The 27,853-nt window shown below is 33.9% G+C and overlaps 1 protein-coding gene across 1 annotated transcript in view; it reads left to right on the top strand.

Moving 5' to 3' along the window:
• The first annotated feature begins 6,600 nt into the window (after window positions 1–6,600).
• Window positions 6,601–27,853, top strand: part of LOC115881214 (esterase E4-like) — a 30,599-nt gene continuing 9,346 nt past the window's right edge. Inside the window, exons 1-9 of the mRNA XM_030898628.1 lie at window positions 6,601–6,740; window positions 11,304–11,438; window positions 13,894–14,046; window positions 14,200–14,362; window positions 14,424–14,621; window positions 19,063–19,247; window positions 21,652–21,823; window positions 23,776–23,942; window positions 24,015–24,171. Of these exons, the coding sequence (XP_030754488.1) occupies window positions 6,657–6,740; window positions 11,304–11,438; window positions 13,894–14,046; window positions 14,200–14,362; window positions 14,424–14,621; window positions 19,063–19,247; window positions 21,652–21,823; window positions 23,776–23,942; window positions 24,015–24,171 (1,414 nt within the window). The 5' untranslated portion in view covers window positions 6,601–6,656. The remainder of the gene's footprint in view (window positions 6,741–11,303; window positions 11,439–13,893; window positions 14,047–14,199; window positions 14,363–14,423; window positions 14,622–19,062; window positions 19,248–21,651; window positions 21,824–23,775; window positions 23,943–24,014; window positions 24,172–27,853) is intronic.

Genomic DNA, 27,853 nt, shown 5'->3' with positions numbered 1-27,853 from the left:
AAAAAAATTACGGAAACAAAATTTATACTGGAGATCATTAAGGAAGAAAAGCTCTTTTAAACGAGCCCTAGTTTTTTTAAATCGGCTAACCCAAACCAGAGTTATCCTTATTTTAATAAAAGCAAGTTTAACCTTCCCCCACCACTTTTTTTATGAGATAGAGCAAAATACTCTATATCAAAAAATTTACAAATTTCTCGTTGATTACAACAGTAATAATTAAAATACCTGTTCACCTGTATATTTTTTAGAAAAACCCTGTTTTCTGATTGGCTATCGGACAAACGCCCCCTAGCGGACATTTCTCGAACTCAGAAATATTTTTTTTCTCTTGGTCGATTTACTTATTAGATTTTTTTTCCCAAAGTTATACGATAAATAGTTACTGAGATACAGCCGGCGTCCGTTCTTAGTTGGCCACCCGGTACAGTCTCCACCGCAAATAATTTGATGCAAAAACCGGGCAACTGCCGTATTTGCCCAGTTCTTGCCCCAAATAAATATGCAGGCAAGTCCTTTATCTTTATTATATTCCATATGTGTAGACAGATTTGCCCGATTTTCGCACGGTGCGCATTGTCGAATATAATACAATGCCATTAAAAACAAATTTTGTGAAAATTATGGACTTGCCCGGTTCTTGCACCAAACTCTTCAATTTAAGTTTATGATAGTATGCAGGGTGAGTCTTAAATAAGTGCAAATATTTTCAGGGGTGGTATATTTCGACCCCAGGAACACGACTATGAGTTTTTTTTTCGCAAAAAAAAGTTGTTAAAAATTGTACATTTTCTTAATTTCCCAGTATATTTATGTATATTCTTATATTCCAAATTTTCCCACGCCATAATTTCTTAATCTTTGATATCACTATGATTACGGCACCAAAAGTGGTACGAATACAGAAAAAATCCGGCGGCTCTCAAATTTTTTAGGAATAAATCAAATATTTTTTCAAATTTTCACTTGGATATCTCGCTTGCAGCAAATATATTTCTTTTTTTTTTTGAGATTTACCAGCCCTGGAAATATTTGCCCTTATTTAAGACTCACCCTGTATAAAGAAAACTAAACATCAGATTGACAATACCACCAACTTGCAGAGCAAGAAAATTTGCAATGGGAATGTGAAATTTATATTGTCATATCTTTTGAAATTGAGTCAGGAAAACGATAGAAACCAAATCGGGAAAATTCGTTTTTTTCTCAGATATCCTCGGAAGTAATCGGATTAATTTACACATCTTAGTATCTTGTCTAGTTTACAATATCCCTGTAGTGAACATCCTTTTAATATAGGATATTGTGTATAAATATCCTTTTACAAGAGTTGGTCTACTTGTTCCGATTTTTTTTAAATATTCTTTCAAAAAATCTGCTAATTTAGGTGTATAATAATAGTGAATTTCAGTGAATGATTAATAAAAATTTAAAAATAAATAAAATAACACAAAGCTTCTAGAATTGTTTTTTTTTGTGGAAAATTAGGATATTCTTATGATTGAAGGTAACAAATATTAAAAATTACATTAATCATTTAATCCGTACGCAAGTGTGAAGGGGATTGGCTAGATTTATTATTATACCGTAAGATCGAAAAAAAAGACGTCCAGTTGGCTTGTAAATGACATCGGCGACATTCCCCATATAATTTTACATATAAAATGACAGCGATCTTCATTTCGCTGACGCCGTCTTTTTTGGATGTCGTTTTGTATAGATTTTATGTCATTTTATATGTAGAATTATATGGGGAATGTCATCGATCGTAATTTACAAGCCAACTGGACGTCGTTTTTTTCGACATACGGTATAATAATGAATCTAGCCAATCCCCTTCACACTTGCTTACGGATTCAATGAATAATGTAATTTTAATATTAATTTGTGAAATTGTCATTTCAAAATTGTCAAACAAACAAGACGCCGTTTTTTTCGATCATACGGTAATATGTATATACACGTTTAAAACATATATATTTACATTATTTTTTATTTAATTATACATTATACACACGTTAATAAATAAATAATTGTCTTCATAGTCAGTCCAGTGTGACTGTTAAATAAATGTTGCATTATCGACTTAGATATTCTTATAACAAGATAGATATTCTAACAAACAACAATATCAACACAATCTAAACAATTAAACTGCGATGGAAACACTAAACAGGAAAACAGGATACAAAACAACATACAAATGAATAATAAGATAATAGGATGTGCGGTAAATTGTGACGGAATTAGTGCAATACCAAATAAACAATTTTTATTCGTGTCTAAATTAGATCCAAATGTAAAAGAAGGCCAACTCAAGCAACTATTAAAAACTCACTTCCCAGAAGTAGAATGTCAGAAATTAGAATCAAGAAATACCAACTTTTTCTCATCTTTCAAGGTAATTATTGAAGAAACAAATTACGATAAGGCATGGGATCCAGAGATATGGCCTAAAGATGCTCAAGTTTCGCCGTTTTTTCGGAAGAGAACTAATAAATATTTTGCAAAACAACAAAGAAGATATTAATTATGACAATACTACCAGTTCTGTCGGTGCTTACGTATCTAAAGTGCAATATCAGAATGTTTCAAATGATACCTTGAGAAGTATTACATTAATGTATCAAAACCTTAGATCACTTAAGAATAAACTGCATGAAATGCAGGCGTATATATGTGACAAAAAACTTGATATATTGTGTGTCTCTGAGCATTGGTTAGACGGTAGTGAGTCAGCTGAACTTAAAATATCTGGACTTGTTGTGGGTTCAATTTTTTGTAGGGAGAAGTCCAGAGGAGGTGGGGTAACCACCCTTCTTGACTCTACTATTGAACATAATAATATTACTAAAATCTCGAAATTTTCAATAGAAAAAATCATAGAACTTTGCTGTGCTTACATAAAGAGTCTCAATATTTATATATTCTGCGTTTACAGATCTCCGGGAGAAAGTATAGAGGTATTTGTGACTCAACTTGGTAGAGCCATTGACAGTGTGGGACATCGCAGAAAAATCATTATTGTAGGCGATTTTAATGTACTCTTTGGTACAAAACAAAGCGAGTCAGTGTTGGTAAATGGCATGCTGAAATCATATGGATTTCGTGCATTGGTGAGTGCTGGTACGCGCGGCGGAAACTGTATAGATAACCTATTTATTAACTTCGATGTTCTTTTTACCGATATCAAAATAATCGACAATGATCTGTCTGATCACAACTTAATAGAGCTTCGGTTTGGAATATATAGCGATACAAATAACAAGACACTGATGAGGAAATATAGACCTATCACTGAAAGAGGTAAGCAATCTTTTTTTACTTTAGTTGTACTGGTCTTTTATATCTAAAAACAACATAAATGTCAGTACTAAATGCAAACTTTTTTGTGATAAGATTCAAGAAGCTTTTGATGCTTCTTTTCCAGAAAAAATATATAAAAATAAACAAAATCAGACTATGTTTCCTTGGTTTAATGACACACTGCGGGAAATGCGAGAACGTCTGTGTTTTCTTAATGATCTTTTTAAACAATACCCATCCCAAGAACTGCTTGACAATAGAAACTGCTTTAAAAAACAGTATCGAAGGGCAATTAAAGTCGCGAAAAGGGAATATAATGATAGACTTATTTCTAACTCAACAAATAAGTCAAAAAGTATTTGGAAAATCGTGAATAACAACCGTGCAAACAAGCAGAAACAAAATATCTCAATGACAATTGGTCCCGATGCATTTAATGATTTTTTCTCTAGTGTGGCGGATGTCTTGGTCGGAAATGGACAGTGTTCTACACAAGATATTCCATTTCGGATTACTCATCTGCCGGATGAGGAATTCAAGTTCGGAGATGTGGGTTTTAATGAGGTCAGGGACGTAATACTTAACTTAAAAAATAAAGATTCGCGTGACAAATTTGGGTTCAGTGTTAGGATTATAAAGATGATAAGGGAGCTTATCCTTATACCGCTAACAAAAATAATTAATTTGTGCTTTAGGGAATGCATTTTTCCATGTTGTCTCAAGGAGGCTGTTGTTGTACCCGTATTCAAAAAGGGGGACAAGAATGATATATCTAATTATCGTCCGATTTCACTACTTCCTGTTTTTTCAAAAATCATTGAGAAATGTATGGCCTCAAGAATGGCGTTATTCCTTGAAGAGAATTTATTGCTGAACGACCAACAGTTCGGCTTCAGGTCCGGACGCAGCACTGTGGTGGCTATTCTGGACCTCGTGTCATTCATCTTGGATGGCTTTGAGGGTAGGGAACATGTTGGCAAGGTATTTTGCGATTTAAGTAAAGCCTTAAAATTAAAAAACTCGACTATTATAAACTTACTGAGGGAAGTGTTGCCCTTTTGAAATCCTACATGGAGGACAGAATACAGAGGGTGGTCGTTGATGGTGTGTGGTCGAACCCAAGACCTCTTAAAAATGGTGTCCCACAAGGCTCAGTACTGGGCCCTTTACTTTTTTTGATTTATATAAACAACTTACCACATATCCGACGTGACGACCACTACGTTTTATTCGCAGATGATACAGCGGTCTCGGTCAGAGGAAAAGAGCTAAAAGACCTAGAGGGAGGCGCGGATGACGCTCAAGCGAGGGCGGCTGACTGGTTCCGGAAAAATAACCTAGTTTTAAATGAGGCCAAAACAAATCGTGTATTTTTTTCTTTGAGGAGTGTGCCTGAGGACAGTCGCTTCTCCAGGGAATCTGTTCCCTTTTTAGGGGTTCAGTTGGACAGTGAAATGCGATGGAATGCTCATATTGAACAACTATGCAAGTAGCTAAGAAGCGCGCTCTTCGTTCTGCGTAATTTGTCAGGTACTGTTTCTTGTTGCGTATTGCGGACTGCTTACTACGCTCTTCTTAATTCTGTGATGTCCTACGCTGTTTTGGCTTGGGGTCACGCACCTCAGTGGCGCAGGGTTTTCGTGCTTCAGAGGAGAGCTGTGAGAGTTGTCGGAGGATTGGGCTACACGGATGATTGCAGGGAAACCTTTAAAATGTTAAATATACTTACTCTCCCAAATCTTTATATATTGGAAAATCTATTATATGTTAAAGCCAATACGGAAAAATATCCCACAAATGCTCAGCACGGCTCTCATGACACTCGTAGGGCGGAGCACCTCAGTATCCCTATACATAGATTAGAAAGGTCTCGAGATGGACCTAGATACTGGGGTGTGAAGTTTTACAAGTTTTACAACTTCCGGATGGGTATAAACTATTGTCCGATAGGGTGTTTAAGGGCAGGGTTCGTGGCTGGTTACTTGAAAATCCACTGTATGACTCGAGGGAGTTTCTTTCAAGTGATATACATATTAATCTCACTTGATGGAAATTCCTTCTACAACAGAATGTGGGAACTGGAAACTCCCACCCTATGTTTATATTACAATGTATTAACTAGAGTATATAATTGTCATTGTGTACCCATCTAATGTGATGGTCTTAACTTTATGTCTTTTGTGTTAATTTTTAAGTTAATTGTGTTTTATATATGTATTTTATTTTATATTTTGACTTATGTACGCCACTATTTGTATAGTATTGACATCAATAAATTATTCTATTCTATTCTATTCTAATATTATAAAGGTGAGACTATAAAATATAAAATTGTATATGCATTACTCAAAAATGAACGATATATTGGTTTACGTTTTAATAAATATTTTGTATCGTCTAGGTACAAACTAATTTCTGATGCTACGCCATTGGAGAATTTCGCGTAGTGAGAAGTGGCCTCACTTTCAGCTGCCGTGGTCCCCTCTCTTTCCTTGTCAAGATTTCCTAACATTGTCATTCGTTTTGACACTTTAGTTTTGTATTAGGAGTTTTTTTGGTTTAAATAAATAGTGTTGTGATACTTTAACCTTGAAAATCTTTACTAGCAGTCGACCATTGTTCTTTTTAGAACTTCTCTTGAGTTTAAATCTCTTTGATTAAAAGAAAATATATAAAAGTGGGTAACGCTGTGCCTGTCAAGCTTAATCACGTGACTAAAAGTTTATTTTGTATTAACTGTACAATTAATAAAGTGTACAAACAAAAAAATATAAGTGTTGAGTAACTGACAATTTTCAAAATGGTAAAAAATTCAAAAAGACCCCGTATCTCGCAGTGAAAATAATGAAAATGACTAAATTTAAAAATTTAAAAACAAATGTTTTTGAATATTTTAAATAGTTTGTTAACTTTTTAGAGAAAACAAATGTTAGAGTAAAGAGGACCGTGTTGTTAGGTGACGGTTGAAACAAAGCACCAATTTAAAAATGATTTTCCAAACCTGACTCAATATTTTCTAAATTATCTCACGCTATTTTTATTAAAACAAAAATAGCCACCAAACAATTTAATTAACAGGCAAAGTCTATATTTAACTTACTCATACATAAATAATAACTTTAATTTTCCATAAAACACATATTTATTTGTTTAACAGCCAATACATCAGCGAAACAAGTCAAATTATCCTACATTACTAGTTGTCGGACAAAGAAATTAACTTTACTAAACAACTGTTTACAAATTGCGTACGTAATTCCGTTAAAAGTATTTTAAATTTTTATTGTTCAAAGAATATTTCTTTGCAGTTCGTTTAGTGCAGTCAATTTTGCTTAAAAAATATTTTTCAAATGGTTGATTTCATACGAATTTTGCTTATATTATTATTGCAATATGGTGTATATGGTAAAGGTTTAGTTCCAACAGACAAATTAGTAAGTATAATTGGGTATAAATTAATAAATTGGGAAAACTATTCATAATAATTAACCTAGTTCATTAAAAAATGGAAAATATAATAATTAATAATGGGTACATTTAACTATCCATTGGAGTGTCTAGATCATTATGAGAAATCATATTTGGTAAATGATATATCATATCATCGAAAAAATGGATCTTCATTTCCAAGTCAACTCCGACACCTTTTTTGTTTCGATTATACAGTGTGTCCACGGATTGACTCCCAAAGAGGGAAAATTAATTAAATTTTTATTCGTGGGTTTATGAAAAAAAATTATTCTTCATAAAAACTCCTGCTTGAGCTTAAACGACCAACAGGCATATTATTTTTACAAATGTATATACCGAGTGTTAAAAAGTTTAAAAATATGGAAAACTCTAAGAACAAAGTATTTGTATATGTAAAAATACGATGAAAAGTTATTAATAAAAGTTCTAGGGATTGAAAAACCACACCACGTTGCCAAATTTTATCTCACTACCTAAATGTACAGGGGTTGGTAAAAGATTCCTCTCCATATAAAATACTATTTACTCTAAATTAACTTAATTTTTTAACTTTTGAATCCTTGTTTACCTTGACGCAATTTCATTACTTCCCTTTTTAAATTAACCAATGGAGGCTATAAAATAAAACTTGTACACCATTAATTATTAAACTTTTTTTTAAAACAAATGTAAAATAAAAAAATATTGTTGCAAACAAATAACAGATAATAAAGGCAGGTTGTCAATTTAAAAAAAATCGGTTCGAAAGTTTCTCCACCAACCTCTTCGAATCGTTGAACTTTTTTAATAAACGCCCTATACGCGTTTCGTATTTCTTGCAACGGGATATTTTGAATCACTTGTCTAATTCTGGTTTTTAAATTATCAAGATCAGGTTCCAAATGAGTTCCATAACTTTCTGGGTAAGGTAGCCCCATAAGTAAAAGTCCATTATTGTAAGATCGGGACTTCTTGGCCAAGGAATTGGTCCATATCGTCCAATCCAACGCTCGGGAAATTGTCGATCTAGCCATTCCCGCACAATGACAGTAGAATGTGCTAGATGACCATCTTGTTGAAAATATGTTATTCGTCTATCAGTAAGTGACATATTATCTAAGTAATCAAATAAAGTTGTTTGGAGTACTGTCTTCTGCAATTAATTTGAAAATTTGAATTTTCCGTTTCCGACCAGAAGCGTAAATTTTGAGAACTAACTACTCCATTAGTTGAGAATGTTGCTTCATCGGAAAAAATAATATTATGGAAGATCTATCAGAAATGTCTATCTTGTAGACATTTCTGACCAATCCATAAACAAAAGTCAAGCCTTTTAGCATCGTAATTCGCTTCTAGAGTATGAATGAATTTGGGTTTATATGCCCCGACCTTATTAGCCTTGAAAATTATTTGTAAATATGATTTACTAACGTTCCCAATTTGGGATGCTCTGATTCTTAGCGATGTTTTGGGGAAACGTCGAACAGAATTCAGCGCGATAGCTGCCACAGCATTTTCTTCTTCATTGATAGGAGTTTTTTTTTTATTTTTAACATTCAAAACGCTTCCTGTTGTTCTAAATTTGGAAACAACGGATTTTACTGTTTTGTGGTCAATGATAAGATTTGGCCATTTCTCACTAACCATTTTTGTTACGTACGAGTATGAAATATTTTCTTCTAAGCCGTAACATTGAAGAATAAACACTTTTTGTTCTAACATTAGCATTTTGACTTTTTTACTGTCATAAACTAAACAATGTGACATTGAAAAAAGAATTATTATTGTTAAAAAAACTTTGGTTATGTTTTTTTTTAAATTAACAACCTGCCATTATTATCCATTATTTGTTTGCAATAATGTTTTTTATTTTTCATTCGTTTTAAAAAAAGAAGTTTAATAATTAATCGTGTACGAGTTTTATTTTAAAGCCTCCATTGGCTAATTTAAAAAGGGAAGTAATGAAATTGCGTAAAGGTAAACAAGGATTTAAGACTTATTCAAAAAAAGTTAAGTTAATATAGAGTAAATGGTATTTTATATGGAGAGCAACCTTTTACCAATCCCTGTACATTTAGGTAGCGAGATAAAATTTGGACGTGGTGTAGTTTTTCAATCCCTAGAACTTTTATTAATAACTTTTCATCGTATTTTTACATATACAAGTACTTTGTTCTTAACGTTTTCCATATTTTTTAAACTTTTTAATACTCGGTATATACATTTGTAAAAATAATATGCCTGTTGGTCGTTTAAGCTCAAGCAAGAGTTTTTATGAAGAATAACTTTTTTTCATAAACCCACGAATAAAAAAGTTTTTTCCTCTTTGGGAGTCAATCCGTGGACACACTGTATATTATTTAGAAAATTTATATTAGAGTACAGAACAGGGTGAGTCTTAAATTAGTGCAAATATTTTTAGCGCTAGTAGATCTCGATAAAAAGAAAAACATATTTTCTCATTACCGTTTTTTAAATTAATCCAAAATAACCTAGATATTTTATTTTGAAAATTTAAAAAAGAATTATTTTGTTTAAATGTTGTGAACAACTGAATCAATTTAATCTGTCTAATATGTTTTTTAACTAAAAATTAAAATAAATTTTAAAAAAAATTTCAAAAAATTCCAAATTTTCAATTTTTTTTCTTCGCGCAAATAACCTCTTAGACGTGTCTCTGAGGTCGAAATATACTACCCCTAAAAATATTTCCACTTATTTAAGACTGACCCTGTATAGTTATAAGGTATAAAGAGATTTGTACTCTTTCTACCTTTACACTCATACAGGTTAAGTTACAAATAAGTGCAAATATTTTCAGAGATCTACAAATCTCGATAAAAGAAACAGATCTTCTCTTTGCCGTTTTTCAAATAAGTTCAAAATACCCGAGTTATTCAACTTTGAAAATTAAAAAAAATATATATTTATTTTTAAAAATTTTGAAAGTCACCGGGTTTTTCCTGTTTTTGCATCCCTTTTAGTGCCGTAACCACGGTAAAAACAGAGATTAATAAACTATACGGTGGGAAAATTTGCGATGAATTATATCCACGTTGTCTTGGGGTATGTTTTCCCATTCTGCTAATGCTGCATCAATAAGCTGTGCGAGATTTCCTTGTTTCGACGAGCTCTAACCCTTCTTTTGAGCTAGTCCCATAAGTGTTCGATAGGGTTTAGATCTGGTAAATATGAAGGCCAGTCCAAAACTCTGACACCTTCCGTTTCAAGACATTCTCTAGTCACTCTGCTGATATGGACAAGAAGTTAAAATAATCTCCAATTGCAGCTCTCCAAAGACTAACGATTGGGTCTAGCACCAAATCAACATATCTCCGACTCGTTAAAATTTGTTGAAGTGGTAACAATGGAGTTTTTGCTCCCAGTATAATACCTCCCCAGAACATTACAGTTCCTCCTTTATATCTTGGTACATTTGGCAGCCTGAAGGCTCGCTCGTCTTCCTGGACCTCTGAGAACCCGAATTCGATGGTTATTTGATCTTAGGCCAATTCTGGTCTCATCCGAAAAAAGAACATTTTTCCAATTCTCACTTGTCCAGTTTTGATGTTGAAGGCATCAATTTAGCCGGTCAATTTTATTTTGCCGATATAACTGTGGGATCCATAACTCTCTCCTACTGTAAAACCCTCGTGCACGAAGCCTTTTTCTTATATTTTCAACTGAAACGTTCACACTTGTAGCTGCCAGAAGTTGTCTTTGTAGCTCTGGATAAGAAACATTGGGATTTATTCTAGCAATATAGCACACAATGTCGGTCTTGTTGTTCAGTTGTGACTCTTTGACGACTTTGTCTGGGCCTATACTTGTGTGTTCCTAATTCCAAGTACCTTGCATATGTTTTCGATACAACACCCTGGGTAAAGCCTACTATCTCTGCTACGTCTCTCTGGAACATTTCATGTTCGGTGAGAACAATAATTCTTCCCCTCTGTACATGTTAATCCAACATAAAGCATTTTTTAATTTTTTTGGATTGAATGAAAATTACCGGACAATCATGATTTTACTACTGAACACAAAAGTCAAGAAAATAAATCGCAGCAGAAGTTTATTCTTTATTACCATGTTTATTTACAACAAAAAGCCTTATCTTAAAGTTGTATACCAATTTTTATTCTTGCAAGAAATTTAGTCAAAAATAAAGAGTGCTTCCATATAAGTTTTGTTGTGTGTATATTACCCTAAAAATATTTGCACTTATTTAAGACTCTCCCATTAATGATTATACCTCACGATCTATAAAAAAAGGTATCATAGTGGCTTTTCATATGACAATTGAGGATAATTTCATAATTTGTATCGGAAAAAGCCTTACATTTCATTTATTATAAATTGACATAAAAACTGACCATTAATTTTTATTTTAAAAAAAGTAATTTATTTCTGGAGTGACAAAAATTAAAAAAAATGTTTCTTGTGTTCTTTAGTCTTTAAATATTGTAGATACTGATAAAAATAAAAACCACTTAAATAATAAATAAATTTACTACAAACAAAAAAATGATTTATTTATATTTTTATAGAACAACGACCTTCAGCTTACGTTACAAGATGGTATCATTCAAGGGCAAGAAGAAACCACGATATCTAATAAGACCTTTTATAGCTATGTTGGTGTACCTTACGCCAAACCACCCATAAATGATCTTAGATTCAGGGTATGTAAATTTTAATGGTTCCTCTCTGTTTTTAGTGTCATTTCACATAATTATTATTTGACTGTCAATTTGTAGAATGTACGGGGGGGGGGGGCGGATTTTACAGATCCGCGATCTTACAGATCTATTAAATCGCAAAATAAAAACACTAAATCACCACAATACACCAAAATACTTTTACTTTTACACTGGACGCGCGTTTCGCTAACCATGACCATTTTCGCATCATCAGCAGATGATTATAAACTAAAGTACAATCCACAAGTTGAGCGTTTATATACTCGCCCAATGGGCACCGAGTGGGCGTGGCATATTTGATTTGCCACGCCCATCTGAGACAGTTTTACAGAGGGTAGTTCTCCATCTGCGATATCATTGGTATCAATGTTTATGGCCCGAATGGTTATTATCTCGGCTCACTCAGCCATGAGGTGTTTTGGTGTTTCTCCTTCTTCTTCTTCATGTGCCTTCTCCTCATCGGAGGTTGGCGACCATCAATTGGTATTCCTCCCTGTTTTGAGCCAAACGAATAATTGCACTAGCCTGTCCTATATTAAACTACTGGCGTAAATTCCGCAACCAGGAGAACCGTTTACGCCCAATGCCTCGTCGTCCTTCAATCTTTCCCTCAACGATCAGCTGTAGGAAACTATATTTGTTATTTCTAAAAATATGACCAAAATGTGCTGCTTGCTGTCGTTTTATTGTAGTCAATAGTTCTTGGTTCTTACACATTCTTTCTAATACTTCGAGATTTGTTGTTCGTTCGGTCCAGGATATTTTCAACATTCGTCGGTATAACCACATCTCAAATGAATCCAAGTGTGACATAGTCTGTACCTTCAACGTCCATCCCTCGACTCCGTATATCAATATAGACAATACATAGCATTTCGTAGCTCGCCATCGAGTAGTCAGATTCATGTCTCGGTTGCAGAGTAGAGTTTTCATTTTGAAAAAAGTGTTTCTGCCTATTTCAATTCCATGTATGATTTCTTCATCAGGATCCCATTTATCATTCAGCCAGCAACCCAAGTACTTAAATCTTCTTACCTTTTCTATAGTTTGATCTTCTATTTGTATCCTGATATTTTCAATATTTAGTTTCCTGATAATCATAAATTTATTTCGCCATTTTCCCCAAATATTCTGCATTCGCCGTTGTCTCCTAGCTTCAATCTACTGAGATGTTCTTTGAGGAGGCAGTATCTTGTTAAAAACCCCGTGACAATCCACAAATTGTTCTTACTTAAATCTAGGAAAATCTTTGATTGTTCTCGGTCGTAAGTTCTGAGAAATTGATCGAGTGTCTTAGACCGTTGGAGAATTCCCATTCCAGGTTACGTATGGAGTCTTCCAAGTTCTTGAGTTCCTCTTTAAGTTAGTTTCCACTTGGGAAACAGAACAGTTCTGGTCCAGTCAATGGAGCGTTCGCTCCTTTTTAAGATAGATCGTTTGCCTTTTCATTGCCTTCTATCCCTTGGTATCCACTGAGTAGGAGTTAGTTATTTTCTTAATCTAATTTGTTCAACTTTGCTAGGCATTCTATGACTAATAAATAAACAGATTAAATTGTAAATTCAAAGAAAGCATTGCTATGAATTCTTTGGATCCTTATATTTAACCAAAGACACGATAACACTCTTTACAAAGTTAAGAAAATATTAAGATTTACTATTCTTTCTCTAAATATCAAACATATACCTACGAATAATGTTACATTCACAATAACGATTAACTATTATTTTATTATTATTGCCAGTTTGAGAAAAATGCATTCTTGCTTTTTTTTGGAAAATTTTTGCTTGTTCTAAAATGGTTTAATCCCGTTTATAGTTTTCCAAATTTCCATACCGTTTTAGAGAAAATTAAAAAAAAAACATTAAAATTCTTTTGAATATTAGTCATAAAAATCAAAGGGTATTTCTATGGTAATATCATTTCCATTTCATTTTTTGACAGATTGTTATTGATAGAATTAACGTCATTGACTATAATTAACATAATATTTTTTGCTGTTTTAAAATGTTAAGGAACCATAAATTTTATTTAGTTCAGTGCTACAGAAAGGAGGATAATCTTTATCGGAAAAGGTGATACTTTAACAATGGCAGAAAATATGACGTTAATCCAAATTAATAATAACTATCTATCAAAGAATGACATCGAAATGATATTACCATAGAAACCGCTTTTGATTTTTAGAGCTTATAAAAATCCAACAATATTTTCATGTTTTTTTTAATTTTCTATAAAACAGTATGGAAATTTGGAAATGTATAAACGGGATTAACCATTTTAGAACAAGAAATTTTTTATATGAAGAATGCATTTTTCTCAAAATGTCAAAAATAATAAAAAAGTTTTTCCTCTTGTAAAGACAAACCGGTGACGTACTGTATATATTTATTTATATTCAGTTTATAATTATTAACTTGTTAATACTTTAATTTAGGAACCGCAGCCTCCCGAAAAATGGACTGGAATATTGGATGCTACAGTCGAAGGCCCATTTTGTGCTGGCGTAAATATAAGTGCTATGGTAAAGATGGAGTTTAAACCCCAAGGAGAAGAAGATTGCTTATATTTAAATGTTTATACGCCAAGGGTATATAATCACAATCCGACAGATTTTTTCTTCTTGAATTTCAAAACTAATATATGCTTCAAAATTTTTGAAGCATAATATATTAGTTTTCCATTAAAAATCTGTCGAAATGTTAAATTCTTATTTGCATACGTACTTGATGTAACGCTTTAGGATCCCAAAGAATCGAATCCAAGAAATCTACTTCCAGTATTAGTATTTTATTATGGAGGAGCTTTCCTTGGTGGCGGACCAGTAAAAGATCGTTATGGTGCAGATTTCTTCATGGAAAATGATGTTATTGTTGTACTTCCTCATTTCAGAATATCTATTTTTGGTAATAAAATTAAAAAAATTATAAATTATTATATCGTACGACTAACATTTTACCTTTGAAGGTTATCTGAGTACAGAAGATTTAGAATGCCCTGGTAATTGGGCAGTTAAAGACCAACTTGCTGTGCTAAAATGGGTTCAAACGAACATAAAGCGTTTTGGAGGTGACCCTAGCAGGGTAACTATAGCTGGGCAAAGTGCTGGAGCTGTCAGTGTGAATTCCTTGTTTATGTCGCCAAAGGCAAAAGGATTGTTTCACAGTACGAACTTTTGACATTTTTAACATCGTTGGCTTAAATCCGGCTCATCAGGGCCAATTTTATTTAAATAGTGTAAAAAACATAATGTAGAATACATTCATTCAGTTACAATAGCAGATAAGGTTTTAAGTCCAAATTGATCTCTACCGTGATCAATTAAAGCAGCAATACCCGATACTTTCGAACTTAAAACCATCTCTACTAGAGTAAACGTCAATAAACAATGATAATATAACTTTTCAATGACAGGAACATTACCAAAACAATACAAACTATTTTGTACGTGTGTCGATAAGAACCAAAAAAATGCATGCTTTCAATGCTAAAATTGCTATAAATCGTTATAGACTGTGAGCTGGATACATAAAAAACCTTATCGTTACATGGCCGATTTTTCTTGGTCAATTTTTTCGATTACTGTATGTCGCTGATTTAGCCACGATCTTTTTGTCTGCCCTTTTGTATACGGCATTTAAAATAAATAAATATAACATTCTACCAATCGGCATGCATGTATGCCGTATTTTTTTTTTTGAATTGTGGCCTCCGGAAAAAATATCGTGCCTCTTTCGTGTTGTCTGCCGGCATTTTGGCCACGAGAAAAATGTCTGCAAACAATTTTTCACGTTTCTTAATAATAAATAAAAGACGTGTGTTAAGTTAGCACAACCACTTTAAAAAAAATATATGAAACTCTATGGAATAATTGCCGTAAATTAGCCGTAAATTTGCCGTGAAAACGAAAAATTTGCCGCTCTTCGCTAAGTATGTTAAATCGATGGTTGTGCTAAGTTAATATTAAGTTAGCACAACCACCATTGGAAATCAGTGAAAGAACATAGTTAGAAATTTTATAGTATAGCAGGAATTTGCCGTTTTTTGCCGTTCTTAGATATAATTAAAAAAAATATCCTCCGATCATTCTCTATCCCCCTGCAACAAAAAATGTAATAGCGTCAAGGTCATATATTAAGTTAGCACAACCATTCCTGTAAACGTTAAGTAAAATGTCTGAAATTAGTTGGAACAATTGCCGTAAATTAGCCGTAAATACACCATGCAAACCAAAAATTTGCCGCTCTATTATTTGTTTACAAAAACGACAATTTTTTTTAATTGACGTCTGTAAAATCTACAGGGTGATTCAGGCTTCCGAAAAAACTCTATGTTAGGTTTTGGTTTGTAAATTTAATTTCATTTTTTTATGTAATATGGAGGCAATGGTAACGCATATTTTAAAAATATTTTTGTCAGCATACAGGGTGATTCGAACATATTTTCAAACCAAAGTTGTATATTTTTAAATGGAATACTATATATTTTTTAGCTCAGTGGGTTTGCCACTAAATTTCTGTTTCAAGAATATCATAATGTCATATACTATACCTAATGGTTTTTGAAATATAAACGTTTTTAAACTAAATTTACTGCTTATTTAAAGCCATATGAAAATTCTAAATTCAAAGAATTTTAAAACATTTAACAGGAAGTTATATTTAGAATTTTCAGAGGACTTTAAATAAGCAGTAAATTAAGCTTAAAAACGTTTATATTTCAAAAACCATTAGGTATAGTATATGACATTATGGTATTTTTGAAACAGAAATTTAGTGGCAAACCCACTGAGCTAAAAAATATATAGTATTCCATTTAAAAATATACAACTTTGGTTTGAAAATATGTTCGAATCACCCTGTATGCTGACAAAAATATTTTTAAAATATGCGTTACCATTGCCTCCATATTACATAAAAAAATGAAATTAAATTTACAAACCAAAACCTAACATAGAGTTTTTTCGGAAGCCTGAATCACCCTGTAGATTTTACAGACGTCAATTAAAAAAAATTGTCGTTTTTGTAAACAAATAATAGAGCGGCAAATTTTTGGTTTGCATGGTGTATTTACGGCTAATTTACGGCAATTGTTCCAACTAATTTCAGACATTTTACTTAACGTTTACAGGAATGGTTGTGCTAACTTAATATATGACCTTGACGCTATTACATTTTTTGTTGCAGGGGGATAGAGAATGATCGGAGGATATTTTTTTTAATTATATCTAAGAACGGCAAAAAAAACGGCAAATTCCTGCTATACTGTAAAATTTCTAACTATGTTCTTTCACTGATTTCCAATGGTGGTTGTGCTAATTTAATATTAACTTAGCACAACCATCGATTTAACATACTTAGCGAAGAGCGGCAAATTTTTCGTTTTCACGGTAAATTTACGGCTAATTTACGGCAATTATTCCACATAGTTTCATACATTTTTTTTAAAGTGGTTGTGCTAACTTAACACACGTAAATAAAAACTATTTGGTAATTATAACTCGTGTACCTTATAACATTTTTAGTGTCAAAATTTCACCCTTTCGATTGGCCGCCCCCGCTTTAAGCCCCGGGATCGCGTTGGTAGACATGACTTTTCATAGTGGCAACACAAAAGGGTACTTCACAAGAAAAATTCGCCATGTAACGATGTTAGGGTTTTTTATGTAGCCAGTTCTTAGACTATTGCCGTCTTATTCAAAAACAAATGTCTCCAATAAAAATAAAGCTACTGAGATGAGTGAAATAAACAGACTATCCAGAAAAGACGTACCTAGATGATAAAATAAATTTTAAATTTCTTATTTTGTTAACATATTCCACAGGGTGTTTCAAACTATCACCAAAATATCAAAATTTTGTTTTCCCTCGTACAATTGACAGACGGAAACTTTCAATATTAATTTAGTAAGAGATACTAAAAAGTCAAATAATTTATCACCAAATTGCTTAAAAAATCATCAAAATCGGCCTGTTAATACAAAATATATTAATCTTTAAATTACAGGTGCCCGTTTTTCGTACCGGTTAGTGTAGATATTAGATAGAATACATGGATAGCATAATGATTCTTAATGCTTTTATTCAAAATGTATGCTTAACTGCGCACAAATTATCTAAACTCATCGGCAAAAGTCTTACACCCCCTTACTTTTTTAATAAAAAAATACATTTCAAACTAATTTTTCGTGGAAATCAATAGATGCTAAAGTTATGCTAAAAAATAACACAAAAAAGGGAACACTTTCACCAAGCTTAATATAATATATTTTGCCAAAATACAAAAAAATGTTTGACAAAAAAGAGAAAGTAAATAAATAAATAATAGATTCTGACAAAATTAAGGTTACTAATATAAAGTATTGCCTCCTCAATTTTTTATCAAGTCGTCGGGGCATCCCCACTATAAGTAAAAAAGTAAAAACAGTAGAGATTTCAGTTAACGCCTCCTTTTTGCTGCCAGGGCTAATCTGGACGGGGCCTACTTTGTTTACGCGGAATCCGAACTGCGGTCCTCGGCCATATCATGGTAAATGGCCTACCGACTTGGCAAGTGTCCAAATCGACTTTTACTCACGAGATATCCGATCTCATCCGGCCTCGAACCGGCGTGAATGAGCAGAGTGTGTCAATAGATTTTACACTTTTGCCTTTTTTTGGACAACAGCACGATACAGAGTTTCGAACCGGTTACCCGTCCATCCACTAGTATCGCCTTACGTCGCTTAACTTCGGTGTTCTAATGGGAACCAGTGTTTCGACATAGCTGAGGCCGTTGCCCCCACTCGCTGACGATAGTCATCACTGATCAAACCTATCCTAGTTTCGTCAGTGAAAATTACGTTTCTCCACTGAGGTAATAACCAGTTCTGGTGTTCTCTAGCCTACTGTAGCCTCCTTTGCCTATGGTGTAAAGTTAATAGAGGGACTCGCAGAGGACGCCTACACCGCAATCCAGCATTAGAAAGTCGCCTGGAAATGGTTCGGCTTGATATCACTCGGTGGTAAGTTCGTTGAAACTGAGATCGTAGCTCTCGAATTGGAACTGACCGATTTCTTCTGGCAAATTGAGCGAAGTAGCGATCCTGTCGTTCAGTCGTTACCCTTGTACGGCCCAACCTAGGACGAGATCTTACATTTCCGGTGTCCATATACCGTTGTATAATTCTGCTTACAGTACTTCTCACTAAATTTAAACGATCAGCAATTTGATGCCTGCTGAGGCCTTTTTCATACAAAGCGATTATTCGGGCCCTATCGAAGACAGATATTTCGTGCCCTGGCATTTTTGTCGCCTTTCACAACACTTACTACAAGATTGAACTAGAACTGAGAAACAAAACTTGACCGCAAATAGCAAAACCATACACATCCCATCGATAAGTTTTCTTTCATTGCTTTTATAACCTATTTTTTGTAGACACATATTAAGGTATTTGTACACATAGCCACAACAATATGCTATGCAAAGAAATAAATTTATCTGGGGGGTGCAAGACTTTTGCCGATGATGAATGTATTTAACTTTGGTGAATCTATATAAACTGTGGATATAAACTATACAAACTGTGGATACACACTGTATTATATTTATGATCTTGTAATAGGAGCAGTAATTATGAGCGGTTCTAGTCTGTGCTTTTGGGCTTACCAAACAGATTCAAGAAAAATCGCTTTCGACTTGGGCATCGCACTAGGCATCGAAACAAATGACACAAAATATTTAATGCAGGAATTACGAAAAGTAGATAGTAACGCCATAATGGAGGCTCAGCTGCCAGTGATGCTAGTGGTAAATTCTTATATTATTATTTCTTATGTTATTTTGAGTCGAAAAGAAAACAACACGAGAAAAAAAATATTTTTTTTTCAAACGTCACAAAAGTATTGTTACGGACTCCGTGGGTCCATTAATTTAGACTCACGATAAAATACTTAACGAATTTATTTTTCTCACTCTGTACACACAACTTATACTATTTACAACACAATTTATGCAACTACTATTACTCTAACGGTTCTGGTACCTTCGCCAATTAATTTACAATTTAAAACGCGGTATTATCAAACTTCAAACTGTCCAACTGCCAAGCGCGGGCCTTTATATACCCCTACTGACTGTTTCTCGAACCTTCTGTAATTTTCGATATTTTTCCGCCATCTACCAGTAAATTCTATTGTCTGATTCGCTTACTTGTCGACTAGATTAAGAGATGGCGCCTAAAAATATCTTTTACTTTTTGGTGAATTCGCCATGTTTCTTGACGCGTTGCGGCAATGTAGGCAACCAGCAATACAGTTTAGCGCCACATACACCTTGACAGAATTAATTTTTGCGACATGATTGAAAATATAAAATAGCGATTTATGTAACAGGTTGCGAAATGAATGTATTTTAAGCATGGGACGCAAAATTGTCGACAATGCATCGAGTGCTTCAAACACTCTTTTCGCAACGAATTTCGTATATACAAGATTTTTTGTGAAAGCGGATAATTATTTTTAAACATTTTTTAAAATGTTCCGGTAATCGGTTTATAAGGCATTGTTTATGCATTGTTTAATGACAAAGTTCTGTCAGGTTCAAACGTCGCCGTAATTCCTACAAAGTTTTGTGAAAAAATTAGTGATAATAACGAGTCTTTGGATATTCAACAAGCTGCTGAAACTGCGCTATCCACGTATGTGCCCGAGAAGTCGAAAAACTTATACGAGACCACCTACAACAACTTTGAAACCTGGGGTCAAAGAAAAATATGTTGAGAATTTCACATAAAAGGTATTGCTAGCCTATTTCCTGAAGTTATCCACTACCTTAAACTCGTCAACTCTGTGGAGTAAATATTCGATGCTCTGCACCATGATTTACCTGAACAGAAACGTAAATATTAGCAAATTCACAAACGTTATTGCATTTTTAAAAAGAAAAGCTTCCGGATATCAGGCAAAGAAATCAAAAGTATTTACTAAACTGTTTTAAAAAACTGCTTTATGAAAGAAGTCGATGACAAAGAGTTCCTGTTAGCTAAAGTGGTCTTAATCATTGGAGTATTTGGAGCATGTGAGGGAAGAAATCACGTTTTTGACCGTAGATGCCATTAAAAATTTGTCAGTCATTTATTAGTGTGAAGATTCCGTATACCCATTTTCCAAGAGTGTTTACGATTACTGAGGGTGAGATGGTATCAATTTCTTCCATGTATTTCGTAAGTAAGTACGCAAAACTTCGACCACATGTGACACATCCACGATTTTTCTTGACGTATCGAAAAAATCAATGCTGTACCCTGCCAGTTGGAATCAATACAATTGGGGGTATGCCAAAAAAGATAGCGGAATTTCTTGGACTCTCCAACGCCATTTAATACACTGGTCATTGTATCCGGCGCAGCTCTACAACAATGCTGGCAGATTCAGGAGCGTACATAACAGCTTTAAAGCGACATGGAGGTTAGCGATCAAGCTCGGTTGCTGAAGGTTACCTACATTGAAAATTCAATTGAACAGAAAACCAAAATAGCAAAAAGAATTATGGGACAGAGAGATGCGCCAAATTAGAAATTAAAAGCAGATTACGTAGAAGCAGAAGCTACCAGCATTGCCAGTACAAGAAATTTACTTATTCCGACTCCTACAACTTGCATTTCTCTTAGAGACGATAAGTTGGATGCCTCTTGTATTCACTTTAATAATAACTTATTAATAGTTAACACTTTAGTTAGGGTTACTTAAGTGTCACTTTTAGATACTAGTGCCCAAAAGAATGTCATTTCGAATCTCAAATAAATATCAAAAACTGTCAATTTCGAAAAGCTTTCACAAAAAGTCATTTTAACGCCTAGGCATAAAAGTAAAGCACTTTTGTGTCTAAGCACAAAAGTACGAAAATATGTTATTAAACTGACAAAGAGTCAAATTCAACAAGCCGCCCGTAACCATAGTTTCTCAATATATAATTACATACAAGGTATTACTTTTAAATATTTTTATATTATTTGGAACATTTAAAATTTGTTGTTCTATTCGGAGTAAAAATTACTTTTTATGGCTCGCCTATATGTCAAACGTACAGCCACAAAAAGCCACAGAACAGAACTGGGGAACAGAACATTGCCACAGAAAGTGTCATTTTTGCTCCTAATAAAACAATATACTATTTCTAAATTTTCGGTGTTTTATTTTGATTTTGTTTTTAGAACTTTATGTCAGCACTTACTAATGGACTACCATTTACACCAGTAGTAGAACCAGATCATGATGGTGCGGTTTTAACTAATTATACATTCAGCCTCCTTGAAAAGGGTAAATTCAATAAAGTACCAGTAATGACAGGGGTTACATCTTTGGAAATGTTAATATATAAAAAAGGTAAACATTTTAATAATGAGAAAGTACTACTATAAAACTATTAATATTAACGTTAATAAAATCCTCTCTTAGAACAATATCAATATTATTTGTTTATAAGTTAACAGAACAATTTATATCGATCTAAACTTCACAGTGGCTGGCAAAAGCGTTCTTTGATATCTTCCTCGTTAATAACATAAAACTCAAAATTATTGCTCGAAATGATGGAACAACTGTGATAAAATTTATATACCGAGTGTTTTTTAAAAGTGGCTCACCCCTATAACTTTTTTATTTTTTCAGTTAAAAAAAACAGATTTGGTATGTTTGTATATGACATAAATTAGGATCGATTGACATAATCAATTGTTTTCGGTAATTTCCGGTTTCACCGGAAATTACTACAACTTTTAATTTTTAAATGACACCAATGGTATTTTTACCTCATCTGAGAGAAAATGGCATTCTCAATCCTTTCATATGTCAACTTTTGACATTTTTAATTAAAAAAGTAGGATCCTAAATTTTAATTTAGAGTGCCATAGCCATAAATGTAACACTAATTTGACTCCAAATACCAAGTATATGATACAAAATTAAAATTAAAAATAAGATTTGGGCATCTTTTAAGGGACCAGGACAAGATACAAAAACATTAGACGATCAAATCTATTCTTCCTAAGGCTCCTTGATTAAAAAGTTTTTAATACAGCCATGACACACTAGATTGAAATTTAAAATACGATTTATTAAGCGAGAATATCAAAAGTTGTCATATAAATGTCATTCATTTTATCACATACTAAACCAATGAACACAGAACAAACACAAAATGTAATATACCAAATACCATGTAAATGCGATAAAGTTTACATTGGTGAAACATCTAGACCCTTAAATGTTAGAATTAAAGAACATAAAGATTATTTAAGAAAGGGAGATTTTCACAAATCTAAGATTTGTCAGCATTCAAGGGACACAGGGCACAGAATAAATTTTAATAACGCCAAAATTATAATGAAAGAAGCGATAGCCTCATAAAGAAAAATAAAAGAGGCTTTTTTAATTCGATCTAATAAAAAATAAATCTATTGCTCATGCATCTGTAGATGTTAGTAATGTATGGCAATCGCTTCTTTGATTTTGAAGAACATAACATGAATAAACATAACATACATAAAATTTTAAAAATAATCATACAGAAAGTTTGGGGCTTTTTGGTTTTACCTTATTAATTAATTGTTATCAGGTAGTAATTGTTAATTTTGAAGTTTAACTTGATATAACGTCATTTTAACAGAACGTCAATGGTTTCTTGCAGACGTATCTGTTTTACAAAAGTAAAGTGTTCTCGAATAGTTGAATTTGAGTATTGTAAATAGTTTTTTTTTATTCTTTGTATTTTTTTTTGCTTCCGACGACGCGACGGAAAGATATAAACTTTCCGAAACGTTAAGCATTTTTTTCTTTGTTAGGCAAATTTGTATAACTGTAAACATAACTTCTGACAAGCAGTGTCCGTTTAGGTTTAACGCAGAAGTGTTTACAAACATTAACTATTTTATTTTGTAGATTTTCAGTGGCAGTGGCGAAATACCTATAAGGGATTTTTTTGGAGAGATGAATCCGCCACATAGGTATAGACATTTTTTAAAATATCATTCTATTCAGAATGTCTTTTTTGAATGAAATTTTCTATCAAATAAAGTAAAAAATGAGAGGCAGAGGGTAACATTTAAAAATAAAAAGTTCTAGATGTGAGCCACTTTTGAGAAACATCCGGTATAAAAGTTAATGTGCTTTTGGGTAGAACTTTCACTCTATTTCATTTAATTTTGAGTAAAGAATGATCGATGGCAACTTTTGTAGAAGCATTTTATAAATAAGATTAACTCTGTACATATTAAGGAAATACAGAACTTTTTAATTTAGGTACTTAGGTAACAATCTATTTGTATCTTTTCTTGCAGTTTTCGATATGGCTAGACCACTATTGTCCCTATTCGACTTAAGTCCAGGATTATTGGTCAGATTTACTAAAAATAACCAAGACAGAAGAACAGTAGGACAAAAAATGAAGGAATACTTTCTAGGCAATAAAAATTTTGCTGATTCCACAGATCGAGAACTGATGATGGTACTCATACAATACTTAATCGATATTTTAATAAGTTTAATAAATCGTTTTCTTGTCCTCTTATGTTTTTAGCTCTTGACAGAAGATGTTTATTGGAGACCGGTTCGTAAAATGGCCGAATTGATATCAAAATACAGTCCAGTTTATTTCTATAAGTTTTCTTATGAAGGAGAGTTGGGTTTGACAATAAATTCCCTGTTTAATGGAATAACTGACAGGCCGTTTAGAGGTACGAAATTTATTTACAAAATCTTTATTAATCTCTATTACGGTAAATATTGTATCTAGGTCTTGGTAACAAGTTCATTTCTTAAAAAAACGTCTAGCTAATTTGCCACTAAAGCAGAAAACTAAAAATATCCATTAACAAGTTGAAGTTTTCCAATAGATGTTAAAACGTTATTTAAAGATATCCACTAGTGTGGGCTTATATAGCATTATAGATTCCGTAGTCCACTATAGTGAGATATTTGGACTGCATCTCAATGTCTCCAAGACCAAACTATTGGTCTTTTCTAAGACTCCAATAAATGCACACCTGCGTGTCAAGGGACAAACAATCGAAAAAGTGACCTCAATGAAGTATTTAGGAGCTAACATCAATAGTCAGTGCGACCCGAAAAGAGAAATATTTTCAAGAATTGAGCAAGCGAGAAAAATCTTCGTGAGTATGAAATCATTTTTTACAAGACGAGACCTCAGTGCGGAACTCAGAACTCGAATGGCCAGATGCTACGTCTTCTCTGTGTTACTCTATGGATATGAGAGCTGGACACTGGATTCACAGACCGAAAAGGGAATAGAAGTCTTCGAAATGTATGTTGTACAGACGGATGCTGAGAATCTCTGGGTACAAAGGATCACCAATGATGAAGTACTCCAAGCGCATGCAGAAACAAAAAGAGATACTAACACCATCAAGGAAAGGAAAATACAATACCTGGGTCATGTGATGAGAGGTGGTAGATACAAAATACTGCGCCTCATAATAGAGGGTAAAGTGCAAGGAAAAATATCAGTAGGAAGACGTCAGAACTCATGGCTAAAAGATATAAGGAGATGGTTTGAACTCTCATCTGCGAAAATCTTCCGTGCTGCAGTTTCCAGAGCCACAATTGCCATTTGGATCACCAACCTTCGACAGGAGAGGGCGTGATAAGAAGAAGTGTGGGCGTAGCAATATTACATTGACTTGGTTATGAAAAATAAATGAAAAGACAGATAAACCGGTCAAACAAAATTCATTAATGCCACTTTTTCGTCCAGAAAATTGGGTCATTCTTTGGTCCAGAATATTGGTCCAAAACGCTTCTGCGGCGCTGCAAAAACGGTTACAAAAGTTAGTTACACTAGAATGGTTGAAAAAGTTTATGGTTAATTTTGAAATAATTCGACAGAAATTATTAACAAAGAGAGGTAGACTGTCAAAACTGTATTGGCACTAAGATTATGGCATTCCAAACTGCAGGCATCTCTGGGCTGCAGTTTGGAATGCCATAGGTTGGTTGCCAACCTGCATGTTTTCTTGGTATTAGTCTTGCACAAAAAGCAAGACCAAAACCAACATCAAGACTAGCGTTAAACTTGCCAGACAGAGACCAAAATCGACAAGCGCAAGAAATTTGTAAAACATAGACATAGCATGCAAGAGTCTTGCGGTTCTGCGGTTCTGTTGTCAATTTTTTCACGTTTTTTTTTTATTTATGTCTCATTTTTTTATAAATAATAATAAAAAGATCGAAATTTCTATTACCTCTCCCCTGCTCAACACTACTCATCTACAGTACGTCTATCCGTTCTGTAGCTACGGGGTATCCGGAAGGGGGGAAACGATATTCTCTCGATGTTTCTCGTAAAAAATTAGACGACGCGTCCCATCAATAAAAATTCGACAAATTTGCAAGTAGCCAATGAAATGAGTGGGCGGAGTGTTTTGCGGTGACAAAATATATTGCTGTTTATTTAAAAGTTTTTTGTCCGCATTCCTTCATGGACACAGATCCAGTAGACGTACTTTAGTTGTAGATGTAGATTATATGTGAGGATGGAAGTAATCACCGCAACCTTATAGATGTATTGTGTCCCTTTCTAGACATATAACTCATCATACAGTCTCAGGGCTTTGACAAAAGCCAGTCTCTGAGACAGTTTTACAGTGGTTAGTTCTCGATCTCCGATATCAGTCGTAGCATAGTTTATGGCACGAATGATTGTCGTGTCGGCGTATTCGGTGATGACGTGTTCTAGTTTTTAAAATCGTTCATTGCTACTATCTAAATGGCTAAGTTTAAGTGTGATTCCTGCCAGAAGGTTGTCTCGGAAAAGGACAAATATAAACTTCGCTGTAATGGAGAATGCCGCCGGTAAACTTTTGTATGTCCTGTACTGGGTTAGATAAGACAACAACAAAAATACTCTGCCAACAGAAGTACAACAATACCAGATTTTTCTGCAGTATCTGTGACTCACCCACGTTAAAATATCTTCATGACAAAGTAACTCTAGTTCAAAAATGGCAAGCCTCTCTAAACACTGTCGAAGCTCTGGGAACCTGTCTAAAGAAAAACAATGATCTCCTTCTAGTCATTACTGAGATGTACGATATTTTGAGTTACCATGACTCCAAGTGGAAGAGCCTGTACAAGAAAGTGGATGACATTCATAGCCTCCACACCAGTTTGGCTGATGGTAAACAAGAATCTTTATTCCATTCCATCACGGAAATGAAGGAAGATATTTTCAAATTGTCGTCTATTTTACTGAACAATCATGATCATTCTATTAAGGTCCAAGTTCATGACTCATCAAAGTTAGAGTTATCAAAGGAGTTGAGTGACTTGCGTTTGAGTGTCAATAGAATGGCACTAATGTTGGAAAAGTTGGCCTCCAATGAAAAGACAAATATTAGAAGTACCCCAAAAATAGAAAAAAAGTATAGTTCGACGTAGACTGACAATTCAGATAACCAGGACACAGTGGGAATTATTTCTCCAAAAACCATTACACCCACGCCTCAAGGATTGACACTCTGACTTCAAAACGGGTGTGCAGAACAAGAGCCACCTTGAGCAGCCGAAGGGCATAGGTATGTGGCCGCCAGGTACTGAAATGGTCACTGCGAATTCTTTTACAAGACCTTTAAAGTTATCGCCGCCAGCCCCAGATACTTCGTCCACAGGCTGCAAACACATCCTATCAAACACTGTTGATATCCGAAGTCTACCACCTTGCTCTGACTCGGCATCCGTAAATATACCGGGGGAGGTCAAATCTGTTAATATTGGTTCTGACAAGGAGGCTATTGCTGCCTGTAAGTCTCTTGGACTGAAAAATGTAGAAATTGTTGTGGAAGAAAGTGCGAGGAAAGATGGTGGGCTACATGTGGACCCGTTGACTCCGCCTGTGGTTCGGATGAGGCAAATGGGCATTATCTGCTAGCTAGATTGAGCGACCCTTCCATATTAAAACGTATTCAGCTATTCCTCGCCTATCTCCACGATGAACCCTCAAGTGTGTGTTTTGAATGGCACACCAATACCAGCATCAAATTACCTATGGCCTCAGAGAGATTTCCTAGTGACGCGGATTCCCTGCGTAGGTTATATTATCGCTTCCACAACGTGTATGGTATTGACTCAGCTGAAGTGGATGCGATCTTTCCGCCTTCAGGTCCTTCTTTTCAACGGAAAAACTTCAACAATTTCAGAGAATTATGGAAAGTCATACCAAGTATTTCTCCAATGGCTCTCCAAATAAAAATATTTTTTTAGGTGAAATAACGCGAACAAAGAATCAAAGACACTAAGTGCTACTTGTTTTGGGCTAAGATAAAGGGGTTAAGATAAGATTTGGGCTAAGGAACTTAACTTATCATCCTCTAGAATGAACTATTATGCTCTTTTTCAAATCAA

Source organism: Sitophilus oryzae, unplaced genomic scaffold (genome assembly GCF_002938485.1).
Source record: "Sitophilus oryzae breed Bouriz unplaced genomic scaffold, Soryzae_2.0 scaffold_1701_pilon_pilon, whole genome shotgun sequence".
Taxonomy (NCBI): Eukaryota; Metazoa; Arthropoda; class Insecta; order Coleoptera; family Curculionidae; genus Sitophilus; species Sitophilus oryzae.
Note: the sequence above shows the minus strand (reverse complement) of the source record. Positions and strands in the feature narration are given on the sequence as shown.